At 33.9% G+C, this 27957-nt stretch overlaps 2 protein-coding genes across 2 annotated transcripts; both read left to right on the forward strand.

Moving 5' to 3' along the window:
* Window positions 1-463: 463 nt before the first annotated feature.
* LOTGIDRAFT_154538 (hypothetical protein) lies at window positions 464-4944 on the forward strand (the record flags this gene model as incomplete). The annotated part of the gene is made up of 3 exons (XM_009063758.1): window positions 464-775; window positions 1151-1229; window positions 4295-4944. 3 exons carry the CDS (start codon window positions 464-466, stop codon window positions 4942-4944), a joined length of 1041 nt encoding a protein of 346 aa, XP_009062006.1.
* A 14474-nt stretch (window positions 4945-19418) lies between these two features.
* LOTGIDRAFT_229246 (hypothetical protein) lies at window positions 19419-23178 on the forward strand (the record flags this gene model as incomplete). The annotated part of the gene is made up of 3 exons (XM_009063759.1): window positions 19419-19514; window positions 19887-19965; window positions 22523-23178. 3 exons carry the CDS (start codon window positions 19419-19421, stop codon window positions 23176-23178), a joined length of 831 nt encoding a protein of 276 aa, XP_009062007.1.
* Between the last annotated feature and the right edge of the window lie 4779 nt (window positions 23179-27957).

A 27957-nucleotide genomic window follows, 5' to 3' on the forward strand; every position in this document is an offset into this window, starting at 1 on the left:
TACCAATAAAAGTGTTTGATGGTAACGTAACGTCTGGTTTTTCCAGATTTCTGGGTTTTAAAAGATAAATTCGAGCCAGGAATAAAAATCCTGGATAGTTTGATTTGAGAGTTAATGATTTAAGTCTTTCACGAGATCATTTTCTCTTTGATATAGCGACAGAAAACTTGATATAAACTTCAAATTGTTATGAAAAGTGATACATTCCATCTATTAATCAAAATATAAAGACACTATATCCTGTTTTTATTAAGATGATTACAGTCTAGAAAACATTATCAGATAACCTGAAATCTATTGTTCGTTTCATTTGAAAGACCCTTTGTGAACATTAGCGACAGGAAACAGACAACCTCAGTGATGAAAGAAATATGTTCGGATAGTAGTAGGTGTACTTTGTATTTTGATTAATTGGTTTTGTTAGAATCTAAAACCTCCATATTAAAACACAAGGATTTCAAGTATGTCGAGACACTCCATGCCTCTTCTGCTGATTGCCACCATGCTGCCCATGTTAACACATGGGTTTGTCGAATCTAAATATTTAAAAACTCGAGTATTTTACGAACCAAGTGGATGTGAGGAGAACATATTTTACAACTATCTGAAAACGACAACAAGCTCAACCCCATCGTCTTGTGGTTTACAATGTTCAACAACTACAGATTGTAGAAGGATCATGTTTGATAGAAAAACTAAAATATGTTTGATGTTTGAGTCTGGTGAAAATTGTTTCCATCATGAAAATATTGAAGATAAAGATTGTTATAGACTGGTAAGTATTGTGTAAATCACACTAGTTTAAAAAGCTGAGAACAGACTATTTTTATTATTCTTATCAATATTTGGCATATGCATTTTCTAGTTACTCCTTATGCACATAGGCGGTTTTCATTTTCAGGTATTCATGTTGATAAGACCTCAAAGGAGTTGGACTTTCGTGATATTCAAGTTATTGCCTTTTATCCAGTCGAGATTTTCAACACAATACATACTGTATAATCTGTTGACATGGTTGTGCATTTTAGTCTACATGGATAAGAGAGCATTTTCATAAAGTTATTTCTGTATTTTTGGAAAAATTATCACCGAGTATATGAATGAATTCGGGTTTTGTTCAGGTTCTTTATTATATTAATTTTTTTTGTAGAGGTACGTAGCCTCGGGACAAAACTACACACGCTGCCCAATTGGTTATTACGGTGATACTTGTCAAAATATTATAGAAGGTAAGTTACTTGCTAGCAAATACTTGGAAAGTGCCCGATTTTTTGGGAGTACAATATATTGAGGCTAGGCTGACTATTCAGGTTTTATTGAACCTAATCGAAATTTTGTATTATATTCAACTTTATTCTATACAGTATTTTCCCCAGTCGAAGGGCAAGACATATTTTTGCATGTCATTTTTGGTCCCCTTCAAGATTTTAGCGGTAATTAAGTCTGATGAATTTCTGTTACTGGATTTGTCAACAAAAAAACTTTACAAATTTATTACAAAAGAAATTCAACTCCACAAAATTTACATTTTCAAAATTAAAACAATAATAGGTACATGTATGTAGAAAGGGATACCAAAAACCCCCATTTGAAACTATCATCAGGTATTCCGGAAATGGAGCATGCCTCACTTATGAGGGAGACACTCTAAATCTCTTTAAATGAATCGACTTATACATAACAATTTAGATGGTTGAGATTATACCGATTTTTATACACCCTCAAGAATTGGAGGGCGTACATTGGCGTCACTCATGTCCGTCGGTCCTTCCGTCCGTCCACAATTGCTCATAACACTCTAGGAGTCACAATTCTTGATCTGAGAGTTTGTTATCACCCGAGGATGAACACTATTGTAAAATCAGAAGAATCAAAAACTATTAATTATAGTTATTGTCCTTGTTCTTGAAAACACGTTAAATTTTTAGCTCGTAAGCACTCTAGTAGGCAAACTCTTGACAGATTTTGACAAAATTTGGTATGAGTGTTTTTATTCAACCACGGATGAACCCTATTGAAAATCCGAAAATATTTAGTATGAATTATTGCCCTTGTTTTTGAAAACACACTTGAAGGCAAAATTCTTAACGTATTTTGGCGAAACTTGATGTGATTGTTTGTTATCACTTAAGACTGAACTCTTTCTATATCAGAAGAATTGGAAAACATTTTGTATGAGTTATTGCCCTTGTTTTTGAAAGAGCGTTCAATTTTGGGCTCGTAAACACTCTAAAAGGCACAATTCTTAGCAGATTTTGACTTGGTGTGAGCGTTTGTTATCACCGAAAAATGAACCCTATTGAAAATCAGAAAAATTGAAAAATTCTTAGTACTAGTTATTGTCCTTGCTCTTTAAAACGCGTTCAAGTTTTAGCCTGTAACACTCTAGAAGATTTTGACAAAGCTTGGTAATATTGTTCATTATCGCCTCATAAAGTTCAAATGAATTGTATGACTGAAAGTTGAATATTTTATATTGTTGTCTGTTACTTTACGCTTTACTGCCAATTATTTTAAAAAAAAATCAAAGCTGCCGCTGGGCGTATATTGGGGGAGAGATGTTCTCTGATGTTTCTGCAATGAAACTTGTGAAATTGATTGGATATAATTAAAAAGTGTTAAGAAACTTTGAGTATAAAAACTTAGCCTATCTGTTCAAGACAGATTTGGTTATAAAATGGAAGACTAGTTCCATTATCGTATACCAGTGGTCCGTCGGTGGAGCCAAAACATTCTGTACGGTGAGTGGTATGCCGTTGGTTTCCAGATACCCTAACAGTGGCTTACGAGCGGGTTTCAGTTCAGTGCATTGAATGAGGACATGCGACCTTGTGGCAACGTGGCCGCAGCGACATTTAATGGCATTGAACTGATGGTCTCGTAGTACGTTGTTGGTCCGGAGTCTGGTTGCCACTTTGCAGATGGCTACAGATGGATGGATTGGTTTGGTTTGGTATCTTCGGATCAATCTGGTATCTTGCGGTGTCGAGGTTCCGTAACACGTCGGCCCATTCGGCCATATTCTACAGGCTCGATATCCTCCAGACTCAGACTTTCCTTGGCACATGAAAGTGATACATGAAAGGTGGCTATTGTAGTCAAGGTATAAGACGCATTTCGCAATAGCCAATGAAAAGATGCCGTTTATGGGACCACTCAACATCGTAGCAGTAAACACTACATCTCTCTTGGATTTCGCTTAAGAGCTCCGGGCAAATTATATGTGCTGTTATATATCATAGAGGAAATTAAAGAGAGGATAATTATTCTGACATAAACGTACAAAAAAGTTACTCTTTTTCAAGAAGTAATGCTCTATAGAATCTACTTTCAACAAATCTCTCAGTTTCCTTAATGCTGAATTTGTTGCAGATTGCATGAGGAACTTTCACAATTGATTGTTTGATTAAATTGAGTTTATTGTTTACGCGATTTGAAGATTCAGAACATTATTTGATCTATTGCCCACTACATTTAGATGCACGAAACCGCTCTATTTCTCTCCTTCCGTCGTCTTTCTAAAACTTCTATTTTACTTTTTGGCACTGATTGTCCTGATTTATCTACTGATATTTTCCGTACAGTCCAAACCTTCTTGGAACTTTCAAAAAGATTCTTTCTCAATATATCACCTTTTTGAAAAGAAAATTTATTATCATTACAAGCATAAATCCCGTGTAGCAAGTTGTACATAATGTAAATATGTTTGTATTATAAGTTTCCATCTCTTTCAAATTTTACATATAATTTATAGTTACATATAAACGATTGTTGGAGAGGGGTAATATAGGCCCAGCCTGTTCCCCAATCCTTTTCATAATGTATATATCTTGAATATATTTATGGATAAAATACTGTTTACCAAAAAAAACAAAAACATGTCTTATTCTTGTAAGTAAAGAGTTATTGTGTCTCTCACCAGCCCAAAAGTAACTAGGTACAACCGTAGAATTTAATGATCGTTGTTTTAGCGTATATTTGAAAGAATTAAGACTGGTAGAAGCGCGTGTAACAGCATCTAATGAATTCCAATATTGTACAGAATTGGAAAAAAATCCCGACAACAATTGTAGGTCTATGGCACTGGTGTATATCCAAAGCAACACATTGGGAGTGGATTATGCATAATTAATCATATTGATAAAAATCCCCAACGAGTATAAAATATTTAAATAGAGCTCATATTTAATATTATATTGTATGTTTGAATATCTGGGAATAGCACAGTAAAGAAATATTAATTTGCATGACATTCCAGATCTCTTTAAACTATTTCTTAAAATGTTGATTGCAGATTGTAGTGATGGTTTCAATCGATTCAGACCAGTTCAATTAATATCCTATATCAAACCAGCGGCGTCAGATAAAGTATTGGTAGCTAACTGTCATTTTAATTGGGATGGAATGACTTATGTGCAATATCGATTTAGTAAATGCCTGGAAGAAGACTTCAACAGAACCTGGACTGAGTATGTCAACGGATTTGGACACAACCATGGTGAGCATTGGCTTGGATTACAAAACATGTACAACATACTCCAGAATTACGACTCATACAAACTACAGATTTATTTATCTATAAATGGTCAGGGTTGGCAACACTACTACTATTCATTCCACCTACAAAACGAGACAAGTGCATTTAGGTTTTCTAAATCTAGAATCAAAGGTCATTCCGAGTTTCCAGCAGGCGATTCTCTTACCAACGGAAGCTATAGTTTAGAAGGTCGACCGTTTTCAACTTATGATCGTGACCAATCTAACAACGATTGTCCAGATAGGTTTAAAGGCGGATGGTGGTATTTAGATGATCCAGTATGTTCAAGAGGGAATTTGAATGGTAGGCGCAACGCTACGAATTTTGAGAGCCGCATTCATTGGCTCGATAACCTTGGAACATTAACTGATTTTTCTGAAGTTCAGATTCGACTGACCAGGGAATAAATGGAGGTATAAAGAACACTTGTATTTTGGTACCTGTATAATTAATTTTAAAAACCAAGAATATCGTTAAAGAGGTAAAATACAAATTCTCATTGTATAAAACTTTGTACATGTTCTGAATGTAACGTTAATCTTAAATATTTAAATAGAACCGTCTCTATTCATACGACTCAAAACTTATTTCGTCGAGTTATTCTATCAGCCCTTATCATTAGTTCCGGGGAATGAGGAAATTTACCAAATACTATACTTGCTTATACAAATTGTAAAGAGGTTTTCTTAATAATTTATGTGTATTGGGGGAAACTGATAGCATCAATCTCGACCATTCCAATTTCTAATCAGACCTCTGTGGTTCCTGCAATGCCACTGAAACTAATATGATAGGTAATGATCGAGTCTTATCTTATCTTCTCATTCATAATTTAGCTACAATTGGCAATACATTTTCGGAACATTACTAAATGTAAGAATCACATAATACAAAGATTGACTGATCTTATCGGACCTAATAAAAGTTAAATAAAGTTACAACAGAATCCCTGGAAAATTGGGAAATTCACAAATCAAAGAATTATTGAAAAACGCTTAATCTTTTTTTTTTTTTTTATTTTTTATTTTTTTCATACATACAATATATTTACATTTATACACTATTATGTTTCCTAAAGTATACGTCAATTCAAGATTTAAAGGGCTATATAACCGATACATTTACAAATTAATTACAGCCGTCAATAAATACAGATAAACATACCTCACAATGTTGAACAAAATAAGAATATTTTTAGAGTTTCTAGATGTAAATATATTTCCATTTGTTTATCAAATTTTTATTTTGTTTTGTTTCAATTATAGCCTGTGTTTTAATAAAAGAAATGAATTGGCAGTGATGGTTTTGAATTTGAGCATTTGTATTTGAATATGAAATACTTTCCCAGAATTATAATATGATTTATTAAGTGATATTGATTATTGTCTCCGAAATCATTTTGGTCTATGCCTAAATGAATTGCTTTATTGGTAAGTTGGATGTTGATATTATTTATTGCTATTATATTGCGAATATGATTCCAGATTTCATGAACAAATGTACAGTAGATAAAGAGGTGTTCGACTGATTTAAGATCTGAGCTACAAAAAGTACATAAAGTTGTATCCGTTAGTTTGAATTTAAAAAGTTTGATATTAGTATAAATAATTTTATGGACATATTTATATTGAAAATTGTTTATTTTGGCATCTATACAGATGCAATGTAATCGTTTGAACACTTCTTGTATATCGCTCTCTGTTAAATCTATATTTAACTCTGTTTGCCATTTTGTGAAAGATTTGGGTGTAAAAAATTTGTTTGCGTATAATCTTTTATTATAGATTTGTCTTGCTTTGTAGGTTATGAATTCTAAGTTGTATATTTTCTTAAATATGTTTTGTAATGTAGAAAAAAACGTTTGTTTGTATAGATCGTAGTCCGTCAAATTTTCACTGTCTATTTGGATTAGGTCATTGCTCATTTCATCAGTGTTACCATTATTTTCAGTGGATTTCATTAGTTTTAGACTTTTTGTTCTGTAACCGTGATATATTAATTTTTCTATTTCTGATAGAGTTTTGATATTATTATATGGTTTGATAAAATTAGATATGAATAAAAGATTTTTCTGTATGAGCCTTTTCATGGTGGTTATGTTGACTTCTTTGTCTATATGTTTATTTAGAAATATTATTTGGTGTTCGATTTCAGTTGTTTCATCTATATGCCTGTTAAATAGTTCGTACCAATTATTAAATATTTGTTTGTAAAATGGGGAATGAATTCTGCGTGTTGTTTTATCGCTATTGCAGACTGTTAACAAAAGCGGATCAGATGGATGCAAACTAAAATTTAAAGTGATTAGCCAGGGTTGGACTGTGTCGTGAAATATCTTTTTAAAAAAATTGCCTTACTTGTGTGAAATTCCTTTATGTTAATAAACTTTATTCCCCCCTTTTCACATGGTTGATACATAACGTCACGCTTTATCTTATCTTGGCCATTCCACAGAAAGTTACAGAAAATTGAAGACAGTTTTGTAATAATATATTCCTCCGGAACAAATATTGATTGCAACAGTAGAGATAGTTTTGATAGGCAGAAGGTTTTGATTATGATATTTTTACCACTTAAAGTCAGTTTGCGTGTATTCCACTGTTTTAAGACCTTTTCAATTTCGCAAATTTTACATTCAAAATTTAGCTCAGTTTTTATGTTAGAGTTCAAAGAAAAGAATATACCTAATATTTTGATCGAAGAAGTACAAAACTTCAACCCAATGCTATTTATTTTGTTTTCTAAATTGTTTATGCCACTGTTCAAATCAAAAGCTTCTGTTTTCGCTAAGTTGATAGATAAACCAGAGATAAGATTAAATTGATTCAGAACCTCAATTAAGTGTCGAGCAGTCTTAAAATCTTTTAATAGACATGTAAGGTCGTCAGCAAATGCTATTATTTTCAGGGTTTTGTCACCAAAAGATATACCACTATAATTCCTATCATATCTGATAAATATGCATACTATTTCTATAGCTAAATTAAAGAGTATTGGAGAGATCGGGTCACCTTGTCTTACTCCTCTTTCAATAGGAAAATATTTTGTCGTGTAACCATTGTTCATTACAGAACATTCGATTTCATTGTATAGAGTACTAATCCAACGTAAAAACATCTTTTTGAAGCCAAATTGTCTAGGTACTTCTAAAAGATAGCATGGGTATAAAAAATCGTATGCCTTGGAAAAATCGATCGCTAAGATCATCCCGTTAATACGTCTTTGCTGTGCTAAAGTACAACAGTCATCAATAATTCTAATATTCTCATTAATATGTTTACCTGGTATGAATCCTGTTTGGTTGGAATGGATCAATTTTTTTAAGAAGTATTTCACTCGATTATATAAAATTTTACTAGCAATTTTGGTATCTACGTTGATTAAAGATATTGGGCGCCAATTACCTAAATCTAATTTGTTTAATCTTACTATTAAGCATTTTTCAACATTTAATTGCATATTTATGGATAATTACGAAGATGTTTGGATTTATCTGATAATATAAGGATCCTATTATGTTATTTATGACACCAAGTATATCTACTTCTACTGATAAATATATACTCTTATTGGCCAAGTTTAAAATTCTTAAATGCTCATTGTAAGACGTAGTATTTCTTTGATCGGACTGAAACAAACTGGCACCAAGAGGCACAATCATTTAATGAGTCATAAACATAAGAACAGCAATTATAGTGTTATTGTCCTTGTTTCAAACCATAATGAGATTCTACCTATTGAAATCACCAGAAATGGCATAAAGGGCAGTCATTAAATACCTGCTACTGAAATGTCTAACTTACACCCAAATACATGTTGAATGTCTAACTCACACCCAAATACATGTTGACGTGCTCTCCACTCTAGGGGATGATGCCCCTTCACTTTTTCACTGACAAGAAGTAAACTACGGTGTTAAAACATGGCACAGAGCCTTCATGATGACCCACGTCCAGGAAGGTCTACAAAGGCAACCATTCCAGATAACATTACCCGAGTGCATAACATGGTGGTGGCTTGTCGACCATTAAACTCTCAACATATTGTCAATGTTGTGGGCATCTCTTATGAGAGGATTGAGCATATCACCAACAAGTTTGGAATGACAAAAGTATCTGCAAGATGAGTTTCAAATTTCTTGACAGCAGATCAGAAACGTACCTGATGTACCGTGACAGTTCATGCTGATTTGAAGCAAGTCCTCATATTTTTTATTGGCCCGATATGTAACCCAGAGTAAGACCGGGATTCATCACTTTAAACCAGAAAACAAAATTCAGTCTAAACAATGGAAACATCCTGAATATCCCGCCCCACGTCCTTCAAAAATAAAAAGGCAAAGTCGATATATTCTGCTGGAAATGTGATCACTTCAATCTTTTGGGATTCCAAGGATAGTTTATTGATTATCTTTAAAACAACATCAGACTATCATTGGAAGATATTATGCTAACCTTCTTAAACGGTTGGGTGAAGTATGGTGGCCCATCGTTCTCATGAGGAAATAGATTTCAAAAATTTTTCTTTTTTATTAAATTGATTTTTTATTTTACTTATTTTATGCCTATTGTTTAAATCATTTTTTTCCGAATTTTATTTAAATATTTTTCTGAAAAAAACCCAATGCCCCTTCGTTCTCATAGTAAAATATCAAGTCACTGTGATTTAAAGACGTTTGGATAACAGTATTTCGCCTTAAAGCATATTGGCAAATGTCAAAGAAACAGCCTTCTCATTGCCCTGATTAAATGTGAAGCTTATAATGGTGCCATGCATGTCCGACATTGTCCATCCGGCCGTAGGTCCGTCCACAATTGCTTTTAAATTAACTTTGTTTGTGTACTTCTCCGGTTGTTACATGTAAATTATAGATTATTATCATTATAGCAAAATTCACAAAATCACAATAATGAGAAATGAGAATAACAAAGTTGATCACTACTTTTATTTTCTACCGTCTCTTCCGGTCGGAAATATGTGTAGTTAACGCTGATTAGTTCAATTGGTCCAATCAAAATTGAGTTCTCATAATCATACATATTTAAATTAACATGTATGAATTATTGCCCTTGTTCTTGTAAACGCATTCAATTTTTACCTCGTAAATACTCCAAAATGCACAATTCTTAACGGATTTTGACAAAACTTGGTGTAAATGTTTATTATCACCCCTTTTAAACTCAGAATATGATAACACAATTGCGTAACTCATTTTAACTTGGGCAATAGACGACAAATGTTATGAAACCAAATATTTCTTAGGTTGATATTACTGGGTTTAATCGATTAATAAGTTCCTACGAGCACATTCAAGAACGGGTAATTGTTTGCGATGACTGGCCTAATTTCTTGCGGAGATCAGAATATCATATACCTAATTTCTTGTAAAAATGCGATGTACAATATGTTGGCGAGACTCAAAACGCGCTTCAAACGCGATTCAGTGGCCATCGCTATGATATAGTGCATGGCAAGGATAGACCAATTGCGAATCACTTCAACCTTCCTGATCATTCCATTGATGACCTTCTCATCATGCCTATAGAAGTTTCTACATCACCTAGCATCAAACCTAAGCTTAGACGTCTACAACGCGAAAGTTACTGGAACGACCAACTACAGACTGTGAGGCCAAATGGACTCAACATTCAACACGATAACCAGATAATACCCTTTATAACTACATTTGTTTCTACAGCTACCAAAGCCTCCATAATAGTCAAACGCCATTACTCGGAATTTCAGAACAAGTTTTCCCATGTATACACAAAACGTTTGGTTGTAGCTTATAAAAGAAATCAAAATCTTAGCAATTTTCTCTTTCAAGGTAGACTTGAACCATTGAACGATGCCCATTCATCCTAGGAGCTGATATTTCTTCATATAAATGTATCATGTTATATCAATAGATTTATCGATTTCTAAGTTAGATTTCAGGGAATACTTATTTCAGGACTGGTGCCATGGCTATATACAGTATATTATATAACATGCAGTGTATGTTTGTGTGTGTGTCTTTTCAACTAAAATCATACTAATGACTAACTAATTTTCACATAATCAATAGACTTATCTATTGCTCTGTGACCTCGTCTCAATACACCTTAACACCAAATGTACATGAAATGGAATTGATGTTAACTCAACACCATCTATGTCATTTCAGGAAAAATTGTTTGGTAACATTATTTGAATTTTAAATCATCCAAAGAGTCGTAATGCAGAAGGAAACAGGATTGAAACATATAACATTATTTATTAAACACATTTTTAAAATAAATTTAAACAGAAATACTGAAACAAAGTTTAGGAGCTCATTTTTTGAGTTGTAAAAATAAGATTTCGATGATACTATTGTGTTTCAGAAACTTCAAAATATATTACCGATTAACATTTTAATTAACAATTAACTGGTCGAAGAATGAATGAACTTGAGTAGGCATGACCTTTTTCATGTATTGAAGATCCTCAAATTTTCTCTTTGTTATAGGCCTTTCGATCTCAAATATTGGCATCCATTGCATTGGAGAATCTTCAGATGCAATTCTGGTGGGTAATACTTCCCAGTCGTTAGAGTTTTGGAAGAGTTTATAATATATCACACCTTCACCAATAATGAGTTCACACAGATTATTTATTGTCTCCCCGGTCTAATACTGTTAAAACGACTTTCTTTCAGTTTCTTGAAATCTGAAAATACAATATAGAGACAGGCTTCTTTCTCGCTGTTTGCATCACAATGATAAGATCCCTGGGTGTATAAATATCACTTTTCATATTCCTTTCAATTGTGGAATGCACGGATCCCGGTTTCAATTGAGAGTTGAAGCTAAGCATTAACTAAAGTAGTGTTTTTGTTTTGGTAAGAACAACCATCACTCAAAATGATTAATTCCTTGACTTGTGGATTATTCTTCAAGAAGGTTTGAAAATGCTGAAACTGAATGAAAGTAACAACTTCACTAGAAAGATCTCCCTCTAATTCATCCCGTATAAAGCAATACCCATTGTGTGTGGTCATGTTAAGCAGTGTAAAATTGTAAACAGTGATTAAAAATGAGGTAGAAGTTTGTCTTCAATGATTTTTTGCTTTGGATACAGTTTTTTAATGGTTTCAAGTTGTTCTTGGTTGTTTTCTCTGTATGAAGAGGGTTGTATGCTGTAGTCAGTCGTTTGAGTTGAGGTTAGATTGATCAAACTAAGAGAAGGATCAATAGTTTTAACTTCTTCTACAATAACGTTGACATTGTTTTTTGTGTTGGAAGTAACTGCTACTGAAGAATACTATGAGCAAGGATTGCTATTAGAAGAATCGTAACTTTCCTCTGAACCTATAACGAAAATATGTACATACGTGAAATTGTTTGTAAATGAAAATGGCAAATTCGTTTCTTCTTCTATGTAGATAAATAGTATTGCACATCTCTAAAAAAAAAGTTTTTGTTAACTGTTATAAGGCACGGCATGGCTTTAGGACATACAAATAATCTTAATTTAGCATGAAAACTATTAATAACACTTTTATCTAACTCATAGATGAGAGCTATGTCAGTATGATAGGAGAATACTGTGGTTATTTAAGATTGGGTCAACGTGACTTAGGCAAATTTATAGGTCATGATTTTTTTTGTCACAAAATTATTTAATATTACATTATTTGGGTTGAAACAATAAGTGTAAGAATAGTGTTTTATACTTACTATCTTCTATCTAAAATCCTCATCTTTGAAGTAAAATTGACCTTTCCTGAGAACCAAAAGGTAATGTACCAAAATAAAAAGATCACAGATGACAATCTGGTTAGGAGATGCCAAAGTAGAAAGATGGTTATGGAAGCTCGTGATCAAAAGTTATCACTACATGAAATGTGGTCTGGTAAAATAAACCTTTGACAGGAAATTGAGCAAAGAGAAAGTCGAAATTCAAAAAAAGTCTTATAGAGGACCTGGCATTTTTCTTACTTTTAAAATAAGTTTAAAAACAATCGGATAAAAAAATGTAACTGAATTTTTACGATATTTTGCTTTTTCAAGATTGCAGCTAGGAATTTGCTTATAGGCAAAGGTACAAAATAAAGATATTGATGGTACAAATGATGTTGAATTACAAATTTGCAAGTTTTTGTTAAACATAGTGCTGAAATTCTGATTTTTGGGTCATTTCCGACCATTTTCCGAAATTTTGAAAAATGTTTTTGTATAATCATAATTGATCATTTAGTCTCGAAAAAAAATTGAAGAATTATAGTATAAACATTCTTCAGAAACCATGTGTTAGTGTTCTTATCCTGAAAATTTATCATCTAGAAAAATTGCAAAAAATAAGGTACTTGTCTTTGGTCATATTTCTAAAAATTATTGATGCTACAAGGCTCAAGTTGTTCTAAGTATTGTATTGTATTTACAAGTCAATATTTTTTGAAAGCAATAAATAGTTTACGAAATATTTGCTAATGAAAATGTTTTACAAAAAGGGGATTTTTTTTTACAAAAAGGAGAATACACCTTTAAATGCTATTCAATAGAACCTACTCCACACTAAAAACACTTGACAAAACATATAATGGGAAATTACTCTATAAAGACTGTCATCATCCTTAAGACTATATCAATCTTCAAATAAACATCATTATTATTGAACACCAAAATGAATACAAACATCCATCTTGCCGGTGTCAAGTTATTCTGGTTATTACTAACTACATCATGTATGTGGTCATTTGGTCAGGTTTCGTTAGCATTTCGTTTTTCTTTTGACAAGCCAAGCCATTTAATCATGGTACCACAGATGTGAAATAAATTGTTTAAGGGGGTAATGAGTGTATGACTGAAATACAAACACATCAATCTTTCCGAATGTTTAGAGACACAGCTTTATGGAACAACAATCACTGGTTAAAGTTTTATGCAACGTTTCGACGTGTTTCTCCCGTCGTCCTCAGGCACATAATGAGAAGAAGTGATGGGCAAACTCTAATCGTACTCACAATTGCTAAATGCCATTCAAAGACTCCTTTCCGAATGTATTTGGGTTTTCGGACCCAATTTAAATAAATAGGATTAAAAGTCCATACACCTTCGGAGGTGTGGAAATCACCGACAACTTTCAAAATAGCTATCAGAGACTAGAATAGAGGCAGATGTTTCGGTCTACATGTTACCATGATTAATATAAATGTACTAAGAATTGAGATTACGGGCAAATAATCAAACAATCAGAAGAAACAAATCAATAACTTAAAATAATTATTGAATATTTTATTATATCAGATGTAAAAACTCACCTTATATAAAAGTTTATTTGTATGAGTATAAGATTTAATAACCATTGATTGGAATTAAATAAATATGATGTAGATCAAACTCACTTTGACCTTATCTTTTTTCAGTACTATATTAGAAATTATTATCTTACATTAGGCATACACTTACCTACTACCTTTTTTTACCATAATAATTTGACAATGTTCCATTTATCACAATTGCTTCCAATATATTATTATAGGCCGTGGCTATTCGCACCGCGACGGTACAAAAATTGGCATTAAAAACATATGAGCATCCCTACCTAGCCCTAAAAAAGTCACTTAATATCATTCTTGCCAATCAAAATGGCTACACGCTTTAAAAAAAACTCCAAAACTATCTTATCCGTACTGTTGTTAGCAGCCATAGAGAACACGCATCGTGACGGTGCAAATAGCCAGTGCGATTATTATAAGTAACATCTTGAGAAAAAATTTCTGAAAAATAAGAATTAGTCTCCTGTAATATTTAATAAAAAAACTGATGATAAATCCTATATGAAATCTGAAGAATAAACTCTTTATATGTACCTATAAAAATGAGCATACATTAATAATTAAGCAAAAACAAATTTGGTAGAAAATTGCTAAAAAATCGAATCTTAACTTGTTTGTGTATTAAAAGAATGTTGAGGGACAAGCCTACCATGGACTAGGATATTATTGAGATTTTTATTTCTCCTGTAAGCTGGAACAAGTCTCTTGCTATACAAATGGGGATATTGGTCTTGAAGATGCTTATAATGGCGTTTAATGACATTTGAGGCATTGGCAGCCGTGTGGTTCCTTTCAATCGGTATGATCACCAAGTCTTCAATGGAATGGTCGGGTCGATTAAAGTGATTGGATATTGGTCTACTTTTGCCATGCACTATATCACAGCGATGGCCATTAAAACGAGTTCGCAACGCGTTCTTAGTTTCTCCAATATACTGTATGTGGCATGAAATTGGGTAAATAAGATTTTGGTCACCGCATGAAAGTTGGTCAAACAAGAGAAAGGTTTTCCGGATTTATTGTTTTTAAAGAAGTGAGAAATAGGTACATGTACGCAGGTACGACACGTAGAACCACCACATTGTTTTGAGCCAAATCCAATAGGTAAAGGAGGGGTGGGGGGGGAGTGGGGAGTTCTTGTTCCTGCTGAAGTTGTAATGACGTGATAAAGACATTAGCATAGCTTGGAGAAAATCGTTTGCCCATAGCTGTTCCAGAAATTTTAAGGCACGTTTTTCCATTAAAAGTAAAGTCATTACGCGTTAAACATATTTCAAGGAGTTCTAAAATCAGGTCTTTCTTCGGAAGGATTTCTAATAAAAGCTTTACAGACGGCGTCTAAACCAAAATTGTTATCAATGTTGGTATACATACTCTAAACATCTAAGGATATATATGAAATGCATTTGGTGGAATATTCAATTTTTTTTATTTTTTTTATAAAGTCTGTAGTATCTTTAAGATAAGGTGGATGTTTACATGCCAAAAGTAATAAAAAATGATCAATAATGAAACTTGGTATGACTCGTTGGCACAATCAGAAATAATGGGTCTGCCTTTCGGGATTTTATTCACAACATTCAGTCCATTCAGTTTCGGAATTCTTGTGGATTTTTGGTAAGGAATATATATGACGTTGATGTGCATTTGGTTTTGCTGAAAGATAGTCGTACTGCGCGTCAGAAAAAAACTATTTTGTTACTAATGTTATACAAAATATCGTCGATTTTTATGGCTGTTTCCATGAAATTGGTCTATCTAGTACGCGATGATGATTTCGATTCCTCAATTGTTTATCTAATTCGAAAATATAGTGCGATCAGTGCGATCCTGTATGACACAACAACTGCCTTTGTCACTTTTAAGGATAATGATGCTGTCATCATTTTTCAATTTCTGTAATGCCTCGCGTTCAAAATTGGTTAAATTGTTCTCCTCGGATTCCAAAGGTAACAGGGATACTTCTACATACATTTCAGCGCAAATATCAATGATACCATTGTCTATCCAGTGGACGTGATCGGAGCAAACCTCGACCATTCCATTGAATCTTGATCTCTCTGTACCGATTTAGTCAAGTCAACACCAGTTTCTTCTTTCTACTGTTTATGTTCATTTTATGTATTTTGTATGTGTAGTCCCGGGTCACCAAACAAATATATTGAACTTAGTTGTCTTGTTGTAAATTGGGATGTTAGTGGCTACAGGTAAATGCTTATGGTAGATGAGATTATTATGACGACGAAGATTCGCATGGGGTTCAACTCTCTGTTGGCTGGTGGAATAGGGTATCTGGGTGGCATAGATGGTAGCTGCTGGAAATTGGCTAGGTTTAAAAGTTCTAAAATCTGTTTGTAGATTATCTCACCTGTCTCCTGTCTATTGTTGATGCCTACATGGAATATAACTTTCTTTGGTACGTCTGTCGAGTCAGCTTTAAATAGAATGTTAAAAATATGTCGGATACGGACTCTAGGGTATGATTCGGCTTGAGTGTTGAGGTCTATTTCAGGTACACGAGAGATATTGGATGAACCCATGACAGGAATGGGTTTTAGGATTTCATGGTCGTTGCGGCGTGGTTGGTGTCCATATCTAAGGCGTCGTCTGATACCAACTATTTCTTGGGGTGTTTAGATTTAGATGTTCCTTGCTGGTTATTGGCTGGTGTTATTGGTGACTGAGGTAAAGGGAGGACGGGGATGATTAGAGGTGATGTAGTTTTGATGTTGGCAGGTGGGGAGTGTTGACATTTCTTAGCGGATTTCGTGAGCCCAGCAAATCGATTTGTAATTGCTAGTAGATGGAGTAGATTCTAAAGTGTCCACAGTCATGCGGGTTTCCGAAATTTGGCTCTGACTCGCATGAGAATTTATCATGTATCGCGTTGTAACCGACGGTATGATTTCACAATTTGTATTGACTACAAGATCTGTGATAACCTGTTTAGATATATCGATGTAGAATATAAGACTCACGTCAGCAGATTATTGGAAACTATCCCAAAATACAATAGAATTTATAGAACACATGATATCTAATCATATCGATGTATCGCTTTTTACCATTTTATCTTCTCTATTATTATTCCTTTTTTCTAATAAAATTGAGACTGACTGGAATTAATTTACAGGAAAAAAAAGAGACAATGTCTTTAAAATGTCAAAGATTTTAAATCATTATTAATAACGGAACCTCCGTTAAGATAAGTAGTAAACATCTTTGGCGACAAGTAATAATAATAAACACTTGAGGTAACATGGTTACATTGGTCATCCTGTTTTCTAGCAAGGCAGATCATGTCTACCCTTTCGGCTAGAGTATTCCACCTCTTTAGTTGCAAACCCTTGACTGAAAAGAGCATTTCATTGGTTGAATCACATTGAAATCATCTTGATATAAACAAAATTAAAGTAAGCAGTAAAAGTCTGTAGGACGTAAGGATACTGGGGTATGTTAAATCATTGACGTTCTGGGGATTAGCGGTTACTCGTAACAATCTTTCAGTACAATATTTATTTCGTATCGCATTAAGATATCTACAGTTATTAAAATCCAACATAGAAACGACTTCCTTAGCTTTAATATCACAGTAGATTAAGATATTGTTAAGATTAAGATATTGACTAAATTGTATTATTTTCGAGAGAGAAAGGATTAGGCATATGTAATCGCAGCTTAAGACTGTCCCCGCCTTTCTTTTTCATAAACAAAACAAAGTTCATATGCACGACTTTCAGAGTACGTCGCAACCTTTAAGCTACGATTACATGTGTAACGTAGTGTAACTCAAATTTAAAACGTGATTACGTGTGTACGTACGACGATTCCGCAAAACTGCCATTTACTATAGTGAAATATTTTCTTTACAAAACTCACCCTTTTTAGGTTCTAACCTACTAACAACAATAGCAGGTAACAATCCTATGTCTTAGAGTTGGGATCTCAGGGCCTCTAACCCCCCTGGGATCCTTCTAGCTACTACATAGGATCACTAACAACAATAGCCCGTAACGTCCCAGTTGTGAAGTCGGGTAACCCTGGAAAATAATAAACTCTTCTCTGGAGAAATGTACTGTGTGTCTTGCTATCGCTTGTATATATGAGATCGTTTTAAGCAGACACAATATCTGAGTGCTAAAAAGAGAGAAAAAAATATATATAAAGGAAACCGAGCGGTGCTGGGTCAGTTAGGGACTTTTCTCCCCCCTTTTGTACATTGAAGGTTTTGCTGAATCATCTTATACGAACACATGTAATCACGTTTTGAGTTTAAGTCTACGTTCACATGTAATCGTAGATTTAAACGATCGATGTGAAACTTATTAAAAAGTGCTGATATAATTTGTCATAAATAGTCACTAAACTTTTCAGAAAATTTCAGGTGGGATTTTTTCCCTGTAATGTGAAATAGCAGGGGGCTTAACTCTTTTGTTTAGTCGTCGGCCACTTGTTTTCAGAAGTCATTCATTCGCGAATTATTTCGATCAATTGTCAATCTTCTTTTGCAGAAGCAAATCTTTTCATTCGTGGAAAAATACCATAGCTCTTTAGTTTGTCGATTTTGACTTTGACTTTTAACTTTCGTGTAAGAACCATTAAAAGTCTTGAGATTCGTAGTGGTCGTCCCTGGGTTACAACACCAAGACCAGATCGCCTCATTCTGCGAAAACATCCCCATAACAGGAGCACAGACAGCTCGTCACGCAACCCATCAATGCCGACAAAAAATCGTCTCTGGTTTCTCTGTTCGTTGTCCATGCAGGGTCCAATGGCCACTCCTCATAAACGCCAGCAACGTCTTCAGTGGGCCATCCAGCGACAACACTGGTGGCATCAGAAGTGGAGGATCCACGTGTTCTTAGATAAGAGTCAGTACATTTCCACTGCAGTTGTCAGAGTACGAGTGTGGCGAAGGAGATGTGAAAGTTTTACTGGTGTGTTTGAATGAGACCCGTAGGAAGTACCAAGCATTATGGTATGTGATGAAACCTGCATCAGCCAGAAACATGCACTTGTATTTTCAAAAATACAGGCATAGACTATGGTTGCTTTCGGACAATTATCTTTTGTATTATTAACGTTTGAATAAATACATGGTTCACGACTTTCTGTATTTTTTGCAGCACTTCTTTATTTGCTCAGTGTACATATATAGGAAAATCAAACAACTAAGTTAGCAATTGTTTGGGTCGTCTGATAATGATTGATTAAGGAACTGTTGTGTTTGATAGAAAACGGGGAGTTCATCTTTAGTTTGTAAATCATTGCGATAAGATATTGATATATAATTTTAATGATATTTTTAAAAGCTGTGTGCCTGGATCGTTGTAAGCAATTTACCACACCAGTCAAGGGGAAATGGAACTTACCTTGTATTACATCAAAGTGTTTTTCCACTTTTTGCTACCAATTTCTGCACACCATTTTCAAGAAACTTACTTCGAACGAACATCCGTATATTTGGAAAGAATTACCTGTCAGAATACAGAGTACTATAACCTTTTAAAGACACAATTCAGTTCCTCAATCTACCACTGTTTCCTCGAATGTTCAACAACTACAGATTGTAGAAGGATCATGTTTGATAGAAAAACTAAAATATGTTTGATGTTTGAGTCTGGTGAAAATTGTTTCCATCATGAAAATATTGGAGATAAAGTTTGTTACAGATTGGTAAGTATTTAATTTATTTTTTACTAGTTTTCTTCGATAAAACAAATCAGCACTTTGGACCGGTTTGCTTATTTTACTTACTTTAACAGGATGACAATTCCGGTCATACCTTGTTTGTTTGGTTGAAATTATCGTGTCCTTGGCTACGGATAATAAATAATCACTGGCAAGACACCGAGTTTTAAACCATGGTTGTCCTTTAAATTTCCAGTAAACAATATACAATTGAAACAGAACCCCAGAAAAAGTGCGGGTAAGAAAGTAGAATGTTTTAAGATACATGTCTATTATCAAATATAACAAACTACGGAACAGAACAAAACAGAACAGAATAGAACAGAAGAATCAGTATATTTATTACTTATATTTCAGAAATCTCTGTGCAACAATGTAAATTGTCCAAGATGTCCGATTGGTTACTATGGTGACGCGTGTCAACAAATTATACAAGGTAATATTAATTCTCTTGGTTAGACTATTAATTTTTAAATACATCGGTTATGACCTTTGCAGAAAATGTTTTAGTTTGAAAGTTGAAAGTTGCTTCGATCAAAAACGAAACATTTATAATTAGTTTTATATACTTTCAAATCAGTTGCATATCCAACATAGTGTATTTTTGTATGTGATGCTGAGATTGTTCCTTTTCCTCAATGACGTCCGTTATTTGTGATATATAATGCCTCAAATAAATTCAAGAGAAACGATACAATTTGAATTAACATTTTATGGCGCCAATTTGCTTAAATCTAAAGATTGTGATTGTGAATCTACGATTAAAATATTATAATTAAATCACGATTCAGTTTACACGGTATCACGCAATTTGATTGGATAACAGCGGTCACGTGCATTCGGTTTATATCTGTGCAAACAGAATGTAAATATATGCTCCGCCCCTTAACGGACTACTTTTATCATTGAGTTTAATTAGTTCTTCGAACGTCACCAGAGCCGAAATCGACACTTCACTGAATGATTACGGTGTTTTCCAAATTCGAATGTGCACTCTCCAAATATCAACAAAATCATGACTGGACTTATTTCGAACTCGTCTTTCAATAATTGAACTTTAAATGTGGTCGCTCCGTCAACTTTCAAGCAGTAGGCAGTAGACTATAAACAGGTGACCTACTTATTGCTGATGGGCTGTTCTCAGGACGTCTCTATTGTTAGTATCAGTTCATTGAAGTTATGGTATTTATTTGTCAATTTTGTTCCTTAGTTTGTTGTTATTTTAGATAAACATTTAAACACGTATTCGAGTTGATTTAATTATAAGGAATGACCTGAACATTTTTCATGTCATTCCTTAAATAATTCATGAATATTTCAAATGGTCGCTCTATAACCTGACTATAAAACCTCGTAAAACACAATCGGCTAAATGAAACTAGCACATATCATTTGACGGTCGAACATAAATGGAGCAAATTGCCGCGAATTTGCCTTATGGTTCATCATCAAGGAGTTTGGAACAAAGCCAAATGTCGAAATGGTAATTATTTTAACAAGACAAGTACAAAATGAAGAGACCCAACTTTACACCTGAAATCGTCACCTTTATCAAATCACAGGTTGTTTTACTATCGTGTATCTATTTAGAAAAAAATACATTTAGTAACTCACGGTGTTGTTTTATGGATTTGGATATACAGAGCTAAAATCTCCAAAAAATCATTATATGGAATGTCATTGAATAATTTTTTGTTGGTAACACGTTTGCCACTGATGGCGAAATAGGTGAAATGGTTCATTTTTAAGTATACTACGACCCACCAGTATTGTACTTCAAACTGTTGGACGAGGTTGTGTGACCACTCAAAATGTCCGGAGTGGTCATTTCAACAATTTTTAAGATATTTGCCAAAAACTGATTTCAGCGTGGTACACATTACAGTTCTGGGCCAGTTGTGATATTAACAGTTATAATATTGCACAATGTCCATATTTTAGTTTAATTATGTAGATTATGTCGATTCCTTTACACGTTCCCGTCCTGGTAAGCATACCAAGATGTGGAGTATTTGTAGTAGTGTAATTGCAACATCTGTTGCTTTATGATCATTGTTGCGTGGATCTAGTTTGTTGACTCCAGTTTGTATCTTCATCTTACACTGCAAGTATGCTGCTGTGGTACTGCTTCGATATTTATTGAAAGTGGAATAGTCGATCTTCTTTAATCGAGACACAGGAAATTCTTCACCAGTACTTATCATCTGTGCACAGTTCACCAATACCAAACTCTTCCAGAAGCGAGAGATCAATGGCTGCTTCCGTACATTATCCAGTTGATCAACTACCAGAAGAACCGATACAGTTTTATTGCTTTTCCGGTTACCAAGCTTTTATAATTGCCAGGTTCTTGAAGTGGAAGATGAGGTTGACAAAGACACCGTGTTAGATGAGTCAACCCAGACCGGTTGAACCCTGTGTTACACCATTATCAATAATATATGGAACATGATTGTGTCATCGGCTTCTTCTTGGTTGCTTGTGAGTGCTACAATCTGTGTGCCAGTACCAGCTACAGTTTTCTACATGCACCACATTACATTCCTTTTCTACTCTCAAATTTCCATGGATCTCTCCCCACTGGAAGAGTTTGGTGTAGAGGAACTATCACGACATATGATAAATTATACTGAAAAATCCTTGAATCTGGATTCAAGAAAACCAAACAAATTAACAATCGATGAGTATCGTTGAGAGAGATACCACAACTCCAAGAAAGAGCTCGGCTTCAAACACTAGGTGAAGACATAAAACCAGCATATCTGCAGTGTAAGGTGTGGATACAAGCTCCATCTTCTGCCGTCACCATACCAAATCCACGCCAAGTGAATGATCCAAGTATGATCATAAAGCAACAGATGTTGCAATTGAACTGTGATACTACCAGTACAGCACAGGCCCGTTGACATGCCCTCTCCATACGAATGCTCATAAACTAGGTGAGTTTTTCTCTAGACATGCAAGTACATGTACAAAATTTCATTATCTTCCAGATTGTAGTGACGGTCATCATAGGAATGTTGCTCGAAAAGCCAGTCTTATTTCTTACATTCAACCAACTTCTAAAGGGGAAATCATCGAGGCTAAGTGTAATTTCGACTATGGTGGAATAACTCTCTTTCAGTTACGAGAATCTCTTTGTGATCCAGTTGACTTCAACAGAAATTGGATTGATTATGTCAATGGATTTGGATACATACACGGCGAATATTGGCTAGGATTAAAACACGTGTATAATATACTACAGAATTACCCAGCAATTGCTCTCCAAGTCAACTTCCAATATGGTTATCGTGGATGGCAAGGCTACTTTAATTATTTTAGTCTTAGTGATCATGATACTGGCTACAAATTTTCGGCTGGATCTTACTACGGTGCTCCAGTTGATCCTATTGGAAATTCATTAACAGTTGCACCAAACAGCTTAGAAGGCCGACCATTCTCTACATATGACAACGACATTTCTGGCAACGATTGTCCTAACAGATTTAAAGGTGGATTTTGGTTTATGAATAAGGCTAATTGCTCTAGAGCAAATCCAAATGGTAGACGCAATCATACCAATTTCGAAAGCTCTCTGTTTTGGTTGGACGATCTCGGTGACAGAAATGATTTCACCAAAGTTCAGCTCCGATTAAACAGGATCTAGGACTAAGCCTTCTATTGTTTTACTTGGGCCTGTTTGTTGCCTTGAATTTTAAAACAATTAACATCTCGAACTCTAACGCTCGTCATATAAATAGACCGTGGTACTTTAGCCATCATCTAATCCTTTCTTTGTTGTTTGTTAATCTTTAACGATGTTCATTATTAGAAAACCCACCAAGACATTTACTATTTTTCCACCATTATTTCATATTGCTTGTTTAGAAATAGTTAAGATTATTTGCACCGGCAAGACTTCTAAACATATGCTCCAGGCTGCTACTCTAAAAACCAATGGGGATTCCTTGGATGTGGTCTGTACAGTTTCTTCTGCGACCCCAACTTCGTGGTTTGCCTTGATGGGTACATTATCAATCAATTAGTTGTTTAAAGTTAAGCTATTCTCGCGAGCTTGGCCAAATACTACATTTAGCAAAACCATTCACAACCTGACCTGGCATAGTTGGTGGCTTCTTCTGTGAGAATAATGAACACGATTATTGTAAGAACATGGCTCTTGATTGTCAATTTTACCAAAATGTTTGTTCCACTTAAAAAATGTTCCAGATCCATTCAACCACTTTCATTGTAGATTACTACACTACCATACAGCACCATCTTTAAGTTCATCCTTATTCTTTAAAAAATGATCACTAGTGGGATGTATCGGCTGGCTACATTGAAACAGCATACAACAGTAATTAATTAAATTTTATTTCTTAAATGTTTGAAAGCCTCCTCTGGCTAACCCGTTGCATATATTTAATATGCTTAATTTAAACAAGTTGTCTGAAGTAGTTCCAGGGATGTAAAAGATAGCAGGTGCTTTTATTTCACATTGAATTTTTCCCATGGTTTACTTCTTAACTAGTAGTATAACACTCTGTGGCCTAAGCCAGTGCTTCTATAAGACAGTATCTCTTATAAAACTTTGTACTCAGGAAAAAAAAAATTCAGTTTTTGTCGGGTGCAGAGTTGATAATGTCGTCATGGTCATCAAATTTGTATATTGTGACTTTCTATCCTCAGATTTAGCATTTGTAAAACCATGTAGACAAAACATAACTTTTAGCTTGATCAGTTCTATGTTCAATTTTTGTTTTACAAATGTACTCGGCTATGTATCTGTGCCTCACCCGATACAATACGTGAGGAAGTTTTAACTTACGGAATTTAAATAAAACCACACTTTATTAATTAGATATGCACACGTTTTATATAATATGGTGGTTTGTTTGAAATTATTATTATTATTATTATTATTATTTGTTCACTATTGTATTTAAAAGAATATTACCCCTTGCAAAGCACATTAAATTCATATGTTCATACTTGACAAATTAGAGTGTAGTAAACCTACCCTGGTGTCATAACCATGCACCACAATACCTATACAATCCAATTACTCCATTTATTATTGATATTGTTGAGAAATTGAATTGGATGTTTATTCTTGTAAGTAATATTCCTTTAATATGATCAGTTATAAATAGGAGGTATATCTTTTCATTCTAATAAATATTTGATGGTATTTCTTGTAATTATCATCAATATCTGATGTCTTTTTCTATGTCCTTCATACATTATTGTGTTTATATTGGTTAATTTAATTGACACTTGAGAGATAAACTAAACACTTAAAACAACTTGTCAAGCCACACCAAATTATCAAAGAACTGAACAGGGAACTCCAACGATACTCTTTCTTAAAGATTAGTTATTGCTTTTAATCGCAACAAGAATTGGAATGATATTTTAGCCATAACTCATTAGAATTAATATTAATATACGTATTTTTAATTTATTCATAGGAAACTACAACCTCCAGCTCCCATATTTTATTCTATTTCTATTTTATAATTATGTAATAATTTTTATTATTAATTAATTGTGCCTTCGATTTTCGGAATTTTCATCTCCGCCTGTGTTTTCGTAATTGCAACTATATATTTTTGTTACAACCACTCTTTGTTTGTACTGTAACAGTGGAGACAATACATTATTAAGAATTCGTACAAACAATACAAACAAAACAATTCCGTCAACCAAAAATTTCGTCCAACACAAGACAAATTTGGGAAAAATAATTGTATACAGTAGTGGACTTCTCAAACCAGAAGAAAAGAGTAAGCATGGTCTGCTTTTGTGTTTGGTGATGGATTTGTATACTTCTTAGCCTTATTACAGTAAGCTTTAAAAAGCCGAGTTGACATAGAGCATGAAAAGAAAGACGTAAAACTCCATATCATTTCATTATTATGTTCGATTTCTATATCAGGGTTACTTTACAGAGACATTACTTTCATTTCAATTTAAAATTTCAAAACACACATTCATAAATAGCTATCTTATACCCGATTTCTGCAACAAATTTCTGCAAAACTTCCAAATTACTCGAATGTCTGAGACATATATTTCTTTTCCCAGCACATGCACACACCATAAGCATTGGGTAAGAAAGCAATAACCTAGTCCCTGGAGACCCTGGTTGGCACTAGTTAATTTTGTGAAAGGTTTGAGAGGTGAATACATTACCATCGCGTATTGGTCAGTAGGTTTATATTGTGGTCAATTACTTAAAATGAGTTTCTAGTAATATTGAGAAGTAAAGATGTTCATTATTAGGAAATAAAGGTTGCAACATTGTTACGAAAGCACAGAAAGCGTTTTAATGTAACATTCTATCGCATGGATTTATTCTGACATATGTTAACATGGATATATTAGATATGTTCCAATTTCTTATTATATTGCATTATATTACGCACATACATGAAATCTTGTCGTATCGGCAATCCAATTTGATCATCTGTATTATTTTAGTCCACGTCAACCTAAGGAAGTTGTCTGAATGTCAATAACGAATCAATGTATCTATAGTCCCCTTTAAACTAAATAAAAAAAAAAAGGTTAAAATTCCAATATACAATCGATACTAGTTGTCTTCAAACAATCTTTTTTTATAAAATATTAACCATAGAAAAAATATTGCCCGTATCAAAAATATTGTTGATATACTTTTTTCTGGTTGTGCTTGGAGAAGAACAACAATAGAGCATAATATTGATTACTGTAGGCCAGAATGTCCACGAAACTTAATAGCCGTCATTTCTACCCATAATACTCGTATAGGAGCAAAAGAGAATACAATTACGCAAATCTTTGTTATCCTTCTTTCAATATTCTCTAAGTGCTTTGCATCTTGTCTTGAAATTTTCGAGCAAAATAGTCTTAAAGTTTTATATTACCCTACCTTGATCTTAATCAAGATTTCATTGTTTAGAATTATGGAATTCTTTCAGGAAGATTCCCCTAATCAATGCAATAATAGCGCAACCCACTTTCCAACAAGGATAGTAAGTTGGTCACACCATCGTTCAAATCCACCATGTCACAATGGACTATCCCAATATCAATTTTGTGCAAGAGTGGGCCTGACATTGATTTTTATATGGGCTATAATGTTAGTGGGTTTTAATCAATGATCCATCGGTAAGTTTAGAATTTTAAAATACTTGTTCACCTATTTGTCACAATTACATAGATTTCAGTTATCCCGGATATAGAAGAAAACAACTTTGGAATGAATTATTTGAGAAATTAGATTTAGATGGAAATTATATTATCTTGGTTAAGGGAACAGTCCATCACCATAAACAGAGAAATGGTTTTTTCCTGTTATGGTCAAAGCTTTTTAACATGCAGGGATCAATTTAAGCGGTATCGCATCGCTATTTGCAAGTAAAATAACCCTTTTTTTGCGATTCCATATCCCTTAAGATTAGTCCACATTTTCCAATGTGATTATATTAGTCGTCGATGGGCTGAGACAGACTAAGATGAACTATTTGATCAGATGAAATATTTAAGAAATGACACCGTCTCACACGGATTCAAATGTTATAAAATTGGAAATATCTTTTCTGGAAATACAGCGGTATTATCTCCCCTGTATTTATGGACAATATTCAAAACTTTCACATACTTTTAAATCGTAAAATCTAATATCATTGTTTCATATCTGTTACTACTTCAGATCATTGGCCATTGAAATTTACTGCATCCAATGCCTTTTATTAATAAACACTCCATTCGTGCTTCTTTAGAGCACTATTATGTTTTAACCGTATTTTTGATTTACATTTCTTTAGATGTGAATGTTATTTCTTGAGTGATCGATAGATTTCGTGTCAATAAATCGGGGAGTTATGTCAAATACTATAACTTGTACCTGCTATATCCCTGGAGGATGTAATAATAGGTCATTCTTCAACCAATAAGCATTATGATCTTGAATGTTTCACTGAATGGGCTGAATGTTAGACAGAACATTGCAGTCTGGTTGTAATGGACCTAAGTCTGACTCCAATGAAAAAAAGTGTTTATTATCATATCTCTAAAACTTTATAGAATTTGAACTCCATTGTAAATGTAGCGGGTATCGTAAGAGAGGCATGCCATGCTCACTCTTCTGGGTCACATGATGCCACTTTGCGTTTGATATTGTAAATTATTTGGTATACAATTATTACAAAAAAAATCTAACCATAAATTTGCAGTTTCGTGATTGTTACGTCATAGCCACCAGTAGAACGAAACATCTACCTCTATTCAAGCCTCTGATAGCTGAAAGTTGTCAACTGGTGTAGAGAAAAACTAGGACTTTTTTAGACGCCCACATGAATATGTCGTCGTATATTGTCGTTGCCCCTGTCCGTCGGTCCGTCCGTCCGTCGGTCCGTCAACATTTAATGTCAGCACTATAGAGACTACAGTTTTTATC

Source organism: Lottia gigantea (assembly GCF_000327385.1).
Source record: "Lottia gigantea unplaced genomic scaffold LOTGIsca_6, whole genome shotgun sequence".
NCBI lineage: Eukaryota > Metazoa > Mollusca > Gastropoda > Lottiidae > Lottia > Lottia gigantea.